General features: G+C 32.0%; 1 protein-coding gene across 1 annotated transcript in view; it reads right to left on the reverse strand.

Annotated features, from left to right (window-relative positions):
- Nucleotides 1-387: 387 nt before the first annotated feature.
- The window catches only part of LOC148597659 (exostosin-1-like), a 69,955-nt gene continuing 55,284 nt past the window's right edge, over nt 388-15,058 (reverse strand). The window contains exons 5-10 of the mRNA XM_088560065.1: nt 12,482-12,733; nt 10,357-10,455; nt 9,356-9,445; nt 8,516-8,676; nt 6,381-8,231; nt 388-6,303 (exon numbers count right to left, since the gene is read on the reverse strand). Of these exons, the coding sequence (XP_088416191.1) occupies nt 7,868-8,231; nt 8,516-8,676; nt 9,356-9,445; nt 10,357-10,455; nt 12,482-12,733 (966 nt within the window). The 3' untranslated portion in view covers nt 388-6,303; nt 6,381-7,867. The remainder of the gene's footprint in view (nt 6,304-6,380; nt 8,232-8,515; nt 8,677-9,355; nt 9,446-10,356; nt 10,456-12,481; nt 12,734-15,058) is intronic.

A 15,058-nucleotide genomic window follows, 5' to 3' on the forward strand; every position in this document is an offset into this window, starting at 1 on the left:
CATGAAATTGCAAGTATATTGTATATATCATGAAAAACAAGTGAAAACCATGATAAGAACATGTAAAAGTACTAGACACCACTGCTAATATTGTGTAGTCCTGTAAAAATAAGACAGAAAATTGTTCATCACAAAGTGAGCATTATAACAGTCTGAAATGATATTTTATATGTTTAATAATGCAAGTTTAAATATGCTGATGAAGCAAATGGCAGTTCCTCGGGGGGGTGGGTGGGGGGGGGGGGTGGTAGCATTGCTGGGATAAAACTCCTGACTTCCAAAAATTGTGTTATATTTTACAAAAATGTGCAAAAAAAATAAATAAAATGGAAGCCAAATAAATAGTATTACCCACTTGATGGAGATAGTAAATAACAAAACAAATGATGGATCAGTATATTCAATTTAATACAGAACAAAGTTCATCACATACAAAATGCACATAACAACCATTGCTCAATAATTATATACAATTACAATTCATAGTGAAATGCTTTTTTATGACATTATACAACCATTATGTAGCAGGACATGCTGGCAACCTATCATGTAACACAAACATTTCCTGTCATTCTGTTCAATTGCTCACTACTAAAAATTCATAATAAGTGAAAACTAATAAGAGATTTTTCCTGACAGAGGTTATTTCTTATCTCAAAAGCAGGACAAGACATGGAAATGAAATATTGTATTAACTGGGGTCATCAGTCCCATATTGTAGTATCTACCTTGGTTATCTTTCAGAACAATTCACTATATGAAATTAAGCAGTGCTATACTAATGCATTATGATAAAATCATTTACAATTAGCATTCACTGTGAACTGGAAGAATATTCCAATACAGGCAAGTAGCAGCATCAAACCATTAAAATCTAAAATAGATATCACTTCCTGGTCTATAAAAGATGGTACAGAGAAAATACAAATATATCCCACTATAATAATAAAAAAATTACATAACTTGAAAGACTTGAAAAATACATTCAAATTCATTCAAAGATCAATCACACACAATAGATGATGAACATTCTAATGATAGATTATTTAAAATATTGTTCACATTTACAGTATCCTATAATTGGGATAAGTTTAGTCATGGATCTGCCAAACTGACCTGTTAAACTGGTGATTTCTCCCAGCTGATCAGATTATGTATTTCAAAGAATGATCTGTTTCATTTTCCACTAATATATAAGATAATAAAAATGAAGTTACAAGTTTAATTCCTTTTCTTCTACATTTGCTTTTTTTTTTAAATAAAATACAGAACATGAATTTAATATTTAAGATTCAATGTAAATTATTAGATTTGTAACAAGGAAAATACTTAAATTTACATGAATTGATCATCTATTATTTTACATAACAAAACTGTAATCAGTTCAGTCTGCAACCATTGGCTACTGATCAGACAATGATTAGTCATCAAACCATTACAAAGTTGAGCAGATCGGTTCTGGGACTGCAATATGGTCTGGTTTAGTGGTCAGGTGTCCAAATCAAGTCACTGACATCCTATATATTCTTCTGTCAAGTTTAAAAGAGGGACCAAACAGAAAATTCATAATTTCAACAGTACTTACAATACAAGACATACATTATATTGCACGCTTATATTCAGCTGTAACTACCTTGCAACTAGAAAATCAGAATCTACAGTGTAAACATAACATTTTAATCTTTATAGAAACATCTACACAAAACATGTATAAAGATGATATCACCAGGATACAGAGAGTTAAGTTCAGATCTTAGTCATCAATAAGCTTGATCAAGATCCATCTACTAATATTTTCGTAGTTTCTTCATCTAAGAATCAGGAAAAAAAAGCTGAGATTTTATTGCCTTAACAAAGTATTTGTACCAGATTATCTCCAGAAATAACCATCAAAGTGTTTGAAAAGTTTGCCTTTTTAAGATATTGATAGGTCAAATTTAGTTGAAATGTCAATTGAAAAATGGTGGGAAAATTTTCTCTGCAGTTACTTCTGATATAAGCTTCAGGGACACAGCATATCTACCTCACCGATGTTTCGGAGACACAGAATATCTACCTCACCGATGCTTTGGGGACACAGCATATCTACCTCACCGATGCTTCGGAGACACAGCATATCTACCTCACCGATGCTTCGGAGACACAGCATATCTACCTCACCGATGTTTCGGGGACACAGCATATCTACCTCACCGATGCTTCGGAGACACAGCATATCTACCTCACCGATGCTTCGGAGACACAACATATCTACCTCACAGATGCTTCGGAGACACAGCATATCTACCTCACAGATGCTTCGGGATATATTTTAAAAGCTGTTCAGTTGTTTTTTAAATGTACTGAATATATTTGAGGCAAAAAAGACCAAACAGAGAATTATGATGTGCCACCCATTTCCCGATTATTACACAGTATGGTACTTAATTCATCACATGAAAACAAAGTGTCTATGGACATTGAATACAGTTGTACAAAAAATCCGTAACATAAAACATTAACAGCACCTACAGAGCAAAATATGAATGAAAGCAAATGTATAAATGATAACCATAAAGGAAATGTGCACCTTGATAATATGAGATCTCAACTGCATTAATACTAGATAAATAAAATATTGAAAAGGTAATGCCAAAAACCTTTTCAATTCAAGCACAAGCCATATACATGTACAATGAAATCTGTCTAAACCGAACCCTCAATAAATTGATGACCTGTTCAAACCAGTCCCTTCATATTTATGTAAATACATTTTAAACCCGTATAAAATGAGCACCTCCCTAAACTGATAATTCCTTCAGTCCCAATAAGGTTCTGTTTAGGCAGGTTTTACTGTTATTAGGAGGAAACGGTACATGTATTTATAACTTTCGTCATGGAATTAATATCTGCCTTTGCTAAAAAAAAAATGATTGTATCACCTATGAAATATGAACCTTGAACATTATCTTAGGTCAATAAGAAATTTATGAAATCCTGGCAAATTACAGAACAGATGAAACTTCACACTTTTAGAAGTTCGTTTATCTCAGTTTTAATGTATTCTGAACCAGTGTAAACAAAATATCTGTCTAATCCAACAAATTCTTTCATTTGAAACAGAATGAAATCAGTCGAAGTTACTTTGATGCTTACATGAGGTTGATAGAAAATGCTGAATATAAACGTTCCAATGATTTGTTGAGAGTTGTGTCCCTTACCCTAGGTCTATCTCCTTAATAGGGCTGTAACAATACACTTACCCAGCGATACCTTGCGCATCAGATACAAGGGTGATGATACGATACATTTCGAAACGATACTTTTAGTCATGTAATTTTCAAAGTAGAATTTAGTGTTGCAGCTAAATGTTAAAAAGATGATTTAAAGAATTAAATTTACAAATGTACATTAAACATTATAAACAATGTTAAACTAAAATTGTTTACATTTAAATGTTCAATCTGAAACAATCAATAAAGTGTGCTGTAACAGTATTATATCCTTCAGTGGCTCTTGATGTCCAGCCATTGTAAGTGCAATAAAAGTAGCCATGCTTAGTTCCGACTATACTTTAGTTCTAATGTTTTCATAAAGTTTTGGAACAACAACTTTACTGAAATGGGCTCTACTTGGAATCACGTATCTTGGTTCCAGTGCATGAATCCTATTTTTGAAGCCATTATTTTCTACAACAGAATATGGACGCAATGAACATTCCAATATATTTGGTTATATTTTTTTACATATGTACTGTGTTTTGACAACTTGCTCTTGAATGGTAAATCAGAACATTATTATTTTTGTCACTGCTGTGTTTGGGTGTATGTTTACTGTCAACCCTTTTGGAAACTTTACCCTCATCAACCAAGTCGATCCTGTGTCTTCGATATGAATGTATACTCATGTTAGTTGTTGTTCCAGTTATGTACCAAACAAACCCAAAGCAAAGTTTACACACAGTTTTGATCTATCAGTGTTTCCATCAACATAGCAGGAAACCAAAATATTTCCATGCTGCTGATTGGAATGATGCAGGAGGCTCAACTACCTTTGGTCGATCTTATAAACCCCCTTAAGCTTTGACAATAGACAACCATTGTTTCAATAATTAATTTAAAATGTTATCTGATTAGCTGATTTTCAATGTTACCCACCGCATCTTCACGGATCAAACACAACTAAAAATACAGATCTAAAGTACCGAAAATCAAACAAGACGGAAAAAATCGCAGTTCACCAAAACATGGGTGAATCGTATCACCCCTACTCTTTAAAAGGGTTTGGTTTAAACAGGTTTCACTTTACTAATTAAGATAGCAGCCAGAGTTCAGTAACAGAATAATCTTAACCATAAAATTAGAGTTGTCTTTCCTTCAACATTTTCAGGTCACAATTTTTACCTTTCATTAGTAACATGTATGAGACCAGCTACAACACAAAATTCTAGCACCATATCAAATACTGGTTTCAATCAGAATAAAACCTATTGAGAAATGAAATCTCTGCTAAAAAAAAAAACAAGTTTACATTATACACTGACTGAATTAAACCATCGCTCATCTAATATTCTTAGAGAAATAAATTATCTCCCTTAGACTTTACTTTGGTATCAGTCTTGGAAATTAACATAGTCAGCTGACTAAGGATTTCTTGCAAATAAATAATTCCATAAAACTTTACTCACATATCACTAATTTCTTTTAATAACAATTAACAATGCGTAAGTGTTACGATTATACCATACTATAAACCATTGTTCATATTTATTTGCCAAAAAATTTAAAAGAAACACATACTTTTTTAAAACCCTCAATGTTTTAAGAACATCCGCTCAGGAATATGCAATCTAAGACTGGTTCCTATCAATCTAAGACTGGTACCTATCAATAACATTATTATGCCAAAGATTAGAAACAATGTTAAGACAATTTGATTTTGTTAAATGATAAGGAATGAACAAATTGCTTTCTAAATACCTTTATAAATGATAGTAATTATGAAAAAAAAAATATCAACAAATGTTCATCACAATCACACAATAGTTAACCCATATTGAAAATCATTTGTAATTGTCATTTGTGACAACTGGTTTGATAAAGTGGTCAGTTTACATCTAAAATGGTATTAACACACTGTAAAAAGTGTCTGTTTTAGACAGGTTTTGGATTATACAGGGTTAAATTTAGACAGCTTTCACTGTAAAAAATAAAATGTTTTTCTTTTATTTTGCTGATTATTCCAATCAATACTTAAAGAAACATTTCCTAAATACTCAGTTCATCCAAATCTTGCATGTATACTATACATTGATAAACATGAAAGCAATAATATGTGATGTTTCATCACTCACATGACATACACTACAGTTCAGGTAAACATGAATATTTCCACTGTGTACAGTGGAATATATAAAAAAAACAGCGCAACTCAAATCTGGAGACACAAAAAATGCTTCTGATAAAAGATTCATAAAAGTGTCTAGAATGCTCAATAAAATATTAGATTAGGAAGGTTGTGTTGTAAAGTCACTGTCACTAACTGTCACCCACCATGGACATTGTGAAGAATGATTAAAATGTTATGAACAACCAACATTAGGCCTTCTACTTCAATAAATATATGATTCTAGTGGAATATGTAATGCCCATGTATAATGCTAGACATGAAATCAAATCAAAGACAAGCATTTTCTGAGGGTTCAGGCTATTTCAGAATCAGAAATCTTGTTAATATGTAACTATAGAGGGCCTGTTCTTTGTTTAACTAAAGTTCACAAACCCTGTTCAGTGTTTAGAGGGCCTATACTTTGTTTAACTTAAGGTCACAAGCCCTGTTTAGAGGGCCTATACTTTGTTTAACTTAAGGTCACAAGCCCTGTTCAGTGTTTAGAGGGCCTATACTTTGTTTAACTTAAGGTCACAAGCCCTGTTCAGTGTTTAGAGGGCCTATACTTTGTTTAACTTAAGGTCACAAGCCCTGTTTAGAGGGCCTATACTTTGTTTAAGGTCACAAGCCCTGTTTAGAGGGCCTATACTTTGTTTAAGGTCACAAGCCCTGTTTAGTTAATCACAGCATTCAATGATGATGTTTAGGGAAAAGAGTTGTTCTACCATTGATAACTTGGTAATTGACTGCACAATTGAAAAGAAGATTTAAAATTTTTATTAATATCAACTGAAATTTATGACAAAATTTAAAACTTTTCTAAATTTTCAAGATAACTACCTAATGAAGTTCATCTACCGAGGGAAGTTTGATTAGGTGATGGTATCCATCTGCACCATGAAAACTGATGGTTTGACGTGTCATAGTTTTCCTCTCCTCTTTTGCCTACCCTGGACCTGACTTTTTATGAGCAGTACGGCAGGTGTTAGAAAAGGAGAGGACGCTTTCCTTACCAGTGCACCTGGTCCATGCTCTAATTTTTTAGTGGAGTCCGTGTTGCTCATTTACTTTTTTAATTTTGTATGTATTATTTTAGTTACTTTATACTCTTTGATGTGGTTGTCTGTTTTCCATGTCTGGTCTTTATACCTGAATTACATTCTTCTGATTTCCGCTAGAATCTTGGTTCCCTTAATTATTCTTTAATCAATGGAAGACTAACTCTGTCTCAAAAACATCATCATCTTATGGTTTATAAGACCAAAATAATTTCATTATAATTTCATAGTAAAATATTTAAGTGTACCATTAGCAGCAAAAATTCAAGGAAAAAGGACAAATTATTTTACTCATTTCAACATAAAAGTCTGGAACAGTTCATAGAATTTTTCATTTTTAACAATAATACAACATTCTTAATAACGTATGGAGGGTATAAAACTTTGGGATCTTAAAAAAGTATGTAACATTTGTTTGATACTGATGAAAAGAGATGCACTTAGTACTTAACAGTTAATATTCTGTAGAATTAATATTGCCAATTTTAGACAGACCGCTAAAATAAGCACCCCACAAAAATTACATTTTATTGGTATCAGATTAAAGATAAATGGTACAGGATAATCAAAACAAAGCAAATGTAGACTCACTTACAGTCAAACTGACTGACTTACAGTCAAACTGACCATTAAAGATAAGATCATATTGAAATATATTTCTGTTTGCAATAGCCGAAGTGCTCAAAAAAAAAAATTGGGTCTGTAATTATTCAATCATGTGTTATTGCAATACTGTCACTACTAATAATTTTGGTATTTGTACATCTATCAATAACATCAAAAATTGCAAACTAAAAAAATAAAAAATAAAAATAAAGAATCCAGAAATCAGAAAAAGAAAACAAGAAAAAAATAAGATTAACAATATACCACCAATAAAAACTTCTCAGTCTGAAGGTTTTTTGAAGTGTCAGTCAGGCTTTGCCAAGGATATTTTTAACTTTGGCCTAAAAAAACATCATATTCAGATTCATGTTCAACATAATAAAAACAACATACATAAAAATTAAAATGCCATATGGCAGTAAATACAGTATATAAATTGGTGACCATATTAGTACAGGTTTGTTCATCATTTTCAAATTTTAGTCAAACATCAGGAAAAAAAGTAAAGATTCAGTATTAAGGAGGGTGACCAAGGGTAAGGGACATAACTCATGAAATAAGTGATATGTTTGTATCACATTCAATATCACTACAGTCTTTCAACCTTTCATTTGAAACAGAATGAAATCAGTCCAAGTTACTTTGATGCTTACATGAGATTAATGTAAAATGCTGAATACAAACATTCCAATGAATTGAAAGAGTTGCATCCCTTACCCTAGGTCCATGTCCTTAAATTTTCTAACAATCAATAAAAGAAAGTTTTACAAAAACAATTACCACAATAAATAAATGGACCATTTGATACAAAAGTAATAAATATAAAGATCACAAACTCATATCACTTCTATCTGTCGATACTTTTTCCTTAAATTAGAAACTGGATCTTTAAATAGAACAGGGTCTAATCGTACTTTTGATCGAATCAAGGGCATATAACCAAACATCTGAACGAATTTGTCCATGCATGACTGTCGCTGTGATAGATGGAGCTGGTCCAATGAAAACGAAGTTTTTGTTCGACCATTATTCCCCAACAAGCCCTCTTTGTAGATTTTTCTATGAGTCACTTTGATTGGTGGTTGTTTGGTCACATGACTGACTAGAAAATTCATTAGTATATCCTCGCAGTTCTGTGATTGCTCAACAATGTTAGTAAATTGTGAACTCAATGAATTTGTGTAGAGGTGGTTATAATACCTGAAACATGAAAGTAATTATACTATTGACATTCTGTGAACACTTCTTAAAAAAAAATTCTGATTTATAAATAATTTTCTTTCTATAAGAGAATTTATATTACAAGATGTTGCATGTTATATCTTGGTCATGTTCTTGTTGTGTGGATCTATTTTTTTTAGTTGTTAAAAGTCTGTTCTTTTCCATTACCTGGTTCCCTTAATTGACATTTAATGAGAGTTCACAATCAATCAAGTGAAGCACACCCACACTGCCAGAATTTATTTTTGAATCCCTTTTATTACCTATGATATATAGCAGCACCAGTTAGTATCATGGAATATTCATTAGTAGATCTGGACGTATAACTCCACTGTTTTTTGGTAGTATCGTAGTAATGCACTCTAGCTGGGTAACCAATGATTCTCTGCGGGAATTCTCTCCAAACATGGAAGGCAAAATCAATCTGAAAATACCCATATATACAGTGAAATCCAGGCAATTTTGAAGTCACTTTATATCCCTTCAAGTACAATTCCGTGAAAGAATAAGGCGATGAGTGGAAAATCATAATTCTCAATATGGCCTTTTGCCGCAAACATATTCAATACATCTAGAAAGCAACTGAAAAGCTATTTAAATTTCTCCTCAAACATTGGTGACTTAGTTATTTTTTGACTGTTTATATAAGGAAAAAGTGTGCAAAAATTTTTCCTCCATTTTTCCATACCGAATTTCAACTAAATTTGACCTATTAATATCTTGAAAAAAACAAACTATACAAACACTCTAACAGTTACTTCTGGAGGTTATTAGGTATAAATACTTGGATTATGCAATAAAATCTACGTTTTTTTCCTTCATGTGCAAGTCACCTTACACACATTTTGTCTGATTCTAAGACAGAGAAGCAATTGAATGTATTATACACCTGTATAAAACAGATATCAATAGATCTAATTTTATGATGATGTTTTTATCTCATAACATTTAAAATCAAATTGAGAATAAATACTGCAGAGCAAAAGAATGCTGATAAGACAGCAGGGACAAAATTTTAAAGAATAAAAAAATAAAATGAACATTCTGAGAAATGTGACTTCTAAATAAGAAGGCCTTTGTAGTTTATTAATGACAACATTTACCTCATCTGTTGTTATTAAGGCATCTTCATCCAAACTAAAGACAGCATCTGTAACTATTTCTGTGTATGGGTGAAATCTAGCACTAACAGACTGAAAGACACAATTATAGTACTATTAGTCAATTTAACTTTTCTATTTGTCGTATGAATAAATTAGAGGTTTTTCTAGAAAAGCTGAGATGGTAATGGTGTAAGTTTTTGAAGATGTTATTTTGACTATTTCATGTTATTTGCAGTGTGTGTCTGTTGTGGTTTTTTATTCATTCTGATTACAACCTAAATACTGGTTCCCTTGATTTCTCTCTTACAACCTAATATTTTCTATCTCAGGCTACTGTTATGATAAAAAAAATTTTGACAATTCCCAATGAAACTTCATCAAATTGACTGGATTTCAACAATAAACAGATGAATGTCATTTTGAGTGTTTCCATAGAAACACCTTATCCTATAGGGCACAGAGTGATATTTTGTCTCAATTTCAAACTTTTGTTTTCCTGTATGTGGTTACAGAGATGGACATATTGCTTAGGCCCATGATAGCAAGTTATGGTTTAGGTTTATACTTTATATAGAAAATAAGTGTGAAGTCTTATTTCTTGTACAATATTGATTATTGAATGCAGATAATATTTCTGAAGTCCAGAAATACCCAGAATTTGTCTCTTTAGAAAGTTTCTTGCCCATTTCTTATATATGCCAACATGCAGTGCAAAAGAAATACTTTAATGATTACCAATTGCTCAAATATGCTAATGAAGAACACCAAGATTTAAGAAGTGTACAGAACCTATGCAAGATTTAAATCTCCTAGCATTCTCCACAACAACCAATTGATTATCCAATGTCTTCTCATAAATTTATTGCTATTTCAAAATAAATTCAAATTTCTGTGATAAGAACACTGACATTTAAATTCATCAGTAATGTCAAATTAACCAGAGTGAAAATACAGAATTTGTTTCACCAGTGAAATATTGAATTTATCAGTGATTTACTTACTTTGATATTTCTAGTTTTGACAAGGACAGGGACACCTAAGTTTCCTGGCCATCGATGTATTGGTGGTGGGGGTATATCACAGTTCCATATAACCATCATCTACAAAATACAATATTTATCCACTGTTTGTTTCTCATGATTGCAGTCTCCATTTTCTATCACTTGTGAGTTAGATATTAACAAGGTCATGGGATAATATTTCCAAACCTTCTTGTACATTTTTGTAAGTAATTATGTGGCATGGTTTCCTTACTGATTATTTTCTCATTTTCCTTTTTAAGTCTGTTGCATTCTGGGAAATGTTTCATGATTCAAGTTCACCCTTAGTACAAACTCTTTGTCACTGCAGTACCAATGTTGTTGTGCTAGGTACACCTTCACATAGGAAGTTGATATCAGACATCAAATAAAATTACTTACTATGTATGCCCCATTTATATAAAACCACAAACACATTGTGGATCATTTCATTCATTGGGAGAAAATTTTTCTACAAAAAAAAATTCTTTATCATTCCATAAAGAGGACTAGAAGCCCTGTTTGTCACAGAAGCCCCCACGTCATTTGTTAGAAGTGATGTACTGTTGGTCGATGCAGTAAATATTTGGGATGTTAGGCTAAGCACTGCAAAAATACTTGCATTGAGAAAAAGAGGACTGATGGACCGACTGACGGACAAATAAAAAATGTTAATACCCCAATAACAAATCCCTAACTTTGTTGCTTGGGGTATATTTCTGTCCAACTATCACCCAGTTCCGTAATATTCCATAAAAATCAAGATCTTATGACCTTGCACACCATCATTATGTGTAGAAACATCCTGCAAAAAATATTTTAGATGTAGTTCAAAAACTACAGGAGTAGTGAGCCAGACAATCCATATATTGGCATATATCTGATGAAAATGACTAACTCTAACTATTACCAATTTCCGTAATATTTCACGAAAATCAAAATCCTTTGGCCCTGCACACCTTCATCATGTGTAGAAATATCCTGTAAAATATTTCCGATGTAGTTCAAAAACTGTATGAGGAAATAGCAGGACAAGCCATGATCATGTGTAATCCAGACGGACGGACAAATGGATGGACAGGGGTAAATTAATATGCCCCCCGACTGTTTGTCGGGTGGGCATAAAAATGGGTAGAAGACCCATGAATTTAGACAATACATTTTCATACAATATGTGCACCATCTATATAAAGCCCCATTTCAAATTCGAAATTGTTCCAACCATTGGGAGTTCCAGTAGATGTAATTGCAACATAACAGAATGATGAATGGAGTGATTCCAGTATTTACCACCTATTCCTGACCTGATGGTATTATCTTTATAATGGAGTGATTCCAGTATTTATCACCTATTCCTGATCTGATGGTTTTATATTTATTAGGACTTTAATTTTGCAATAAGGGTAAATCAAAGTGCTGTTGGTACATGAGGCTATTGCTTCTTTTGAAAAGAGTACAATACACTCAATTTCAAAGATAACATGATGTAAAATAAAACTGTAATCATAAATTTGCATTTCCCATATACTTTAGAACTATTTTTCTTCTTAAATGTTTCAAACTGAATTTTCATATTTTTTTTACAGAAAAATAGTAATTTTAACCGAAAACCTACCTTTGCATGAGGCAGATTCTATTTTTTTTCATTGATTTAATGGGAATTCCCCTCTAATGTGGCAGGATTAACAGGTATGGATATGATATGTAGTTCAATACTAGTTAAACAATATCCAACTTCACACACATTTACAAATTAAGTTTCATTTCACCTTTTTCACTATTATTTAAACCTGTCCAAAAATTAATTTATATTCAAATATTCTGATTAAGAAAATAATTCCTTGATGCACATAACATTTAAAAAAAAATCTTAATATCATTTGTAGCAATGATAGAATATTATCAAGTTGAATAATTGCCTGAATCATAATTAATGATTTTGAAAGAGATTCTATTTTTTATAAAGGGAATTATAAATGGACTACATTCAGTGTATTTGTTCAGAAACCAATGACATAAAGTATTTTGATTATGAAAGCCCCAAGAAATGCATTTACTCACCACAATCATGATATCCTTAAATTACAATGTAAACTCAGGGACTAACCTTATGTATATATGAAGATTTAGCAAGAGTTCTAATAAGCCGGAATAGTGGTGCAGATGACAAAGTGACAGGTGATGTTGCATAGATAACTGCTGTGAACTTGTTCCCTGGACTGGTCCCGTTAGAGCAATAGTAGAAAGGAAAGTGCAATTTGGTTGTAGAATATTCCGACAGAACAGACAGAGCACCTGGGTATGTATTCCACACGTTGGAAGGTCTAGATAAATGTTGTGTGATTCTGTCCTTCACAATCTGAAAATAGAAAAAAATAGGGCATTATTGGAACCTTAAGTGCTACGTCTCCAAGTGATGGTGAAAAAAGGGGCACGGCAAAATGTTTTGAACTTGGAAACTACATTTCCAATTTTGCTGAAAATTGATCTTAACCATGTTTTGTGGTACTTTGCAACTGTGCAAAGTATAAAAAAATAAAATAAATTAATCTGTTTTTAAGTAACTATCTAAAAACCATTAGGGGACAGACAGACAAATGGACATGCAATTTTTCAAGGGTATCACATTGTGTGAAGGGTATAAAAATCACAATACACTCTTTGCCATGCCAGGTATACCCCACTAATATGGCAATCCTACAAAACAGGAAGTTGAATTGTTAAATTTTAGACAGTTTTTCCAGGTATTGAGTCACATCAAGTCTAGTTTTCTATATAAGTTAGAAGACACAGACATTAATATGACCACTAAGTCAGAGCAATGCAACCTGTATATTAAAGATAATCAAAAAGAGGAAGAAAATACAAGAAATTCACATGAAATTTAACATGATGTTCACCTGAAATATACTTAAAATGAAGTTCTATTTGAATTACCTCCCTTACCCCAGATAATCTTATCCACCATGAGAAAGATACTTTACTTCTGACATATGGGCATTAACACAATCAAAGTCATACCAAAGAGCTTAAAATAAGTATTCTGATCAATGACAAATGAGAAGTCTCAAGGATTCCTTACTTTTATACATAGATGAAAGAACTTTACAGTATACATTTCTACAATAAATATAGCTATATTGAAGATATTTTAAGCCATGCACCTGCACAAGTACTTATGTGGATTACTGTGTTAAATGTGTAACTACCATTGATTAAGATCTACCAAGTGTTGATAACACGAGAGTTTACAAACGGGGAAGGAAACATGTTTAAATAACTATCATTATTGCTAAATACATGATAGCTAAACTGAAGTTGTGTTTTTCTGTAATAGAGTATACCAGCATGCTTTACAGTGAAAAATACAGTTAACTTCAGGGAATAGAGTTGACCTTTCCTTGGTTAAATAACAATCATCTTATGAATATCATCTGGTAGTTAACTGGAATAAATTGACAAATATATTTAAACTTTCTATCAAACTTGTGTTACAATACCTATAAAATGTTAAATCTCATTGTTAATTGTTAAACATGTAAGACAATTCATCAGAAAATGCTCATTCAATCAAAAGTAGACCCGCTCTGCTATCCTCTGAAGTTAACTATACTATGTCTAGTAAAATGCCCTGTAACTAATTTTTTAAAATTTTAATCCAAAAAGATTTCAGTCAAAATACTAGTCAATATTTACCTAAATAAATAATCTCTACAACATAACATGTTCACTTACAAACTTCATTGATGGTACAAGCTAACATCCACACCTCTACAAGCTAACATCCACATCTCTACACTCTTAATTCAGCTAACTCTTTTGGCATTGGACATTCAATTGTGATAGTTTCAATATTCAGTTTCAATATTCATTTAGACTTTTCCACTAGTTGAATATTAACAAAAAACAAAAAAAAAAACATGGCTGCTTTGAATATTACATAGAAATTACAAGTAAAGACTTTTTAAAATTAGGTAGAGTTTTCTCATACACTTCCAAGGTAAAATCTCGCTAAATAACAACTGGATTTTCTTCAGACTGAGTGCATTACAGCTGAAAATTTTCACTATTCAAGTTAAGCATAAATTGCATATATGGAATGTTCATAGCAATAACTAATTTTCTTAGGGGTATGAAAAAAAATATCTTTGTACCCCTTTCAATTATAACAGAGGAATATACTGACTGACAAGGTCATTGGCCTCATCCATATGGGGATATGGGGTATGAAATCAATTAAACATTTTTCCTGGTAACCTCTCTGCCCCTCCCCTTTATTCCTTCAAAACCAGTATAAAAAAATTAAGACCAGAACTTGTTCAATATATACTTAAACTACTCAATCTTCAGCCATGTAACCACAAAGACTAAAATGAAATGGAATATGGCAGATCTAATGCATGGTATAAATCAACCAATATATTATCTTTAAATAAACAACCAAGCTTTCATCACAGACTATACACAAATATCACTCATTGTCTTCCTAATATGTATTAAATACCAATTCCCACTAAAAAGGCATTCTTCAAGCTGTCTACTGCAGTAAAAGCAAGAGAAATTCAATGATTATCAGGGAAAAACAGATCTCTCAAACTGTCAATTAACAGAATCAATGTCCTTTTATTTGAAGACAGCTTCTCTATGAGTCTGCACCTGAATCTGATCAGTAAAATTTATGGAT

Source organism: Perna viridis, chromosome 14, assembly GCF_037379345.1.
Source record: "Perna viridis isolate PV_CMFRI_1.1 ecotype Kerala chromosome 14, ASM3737934v1, whole genome shotgun sequence".
Classification (NCBI taxonomy): domain Eukaryota; kingdom Metazoa; phylum Mollusca; class Bivalvia; order Mytilida; family Mytilidae; genus Perna; species Perna viridis.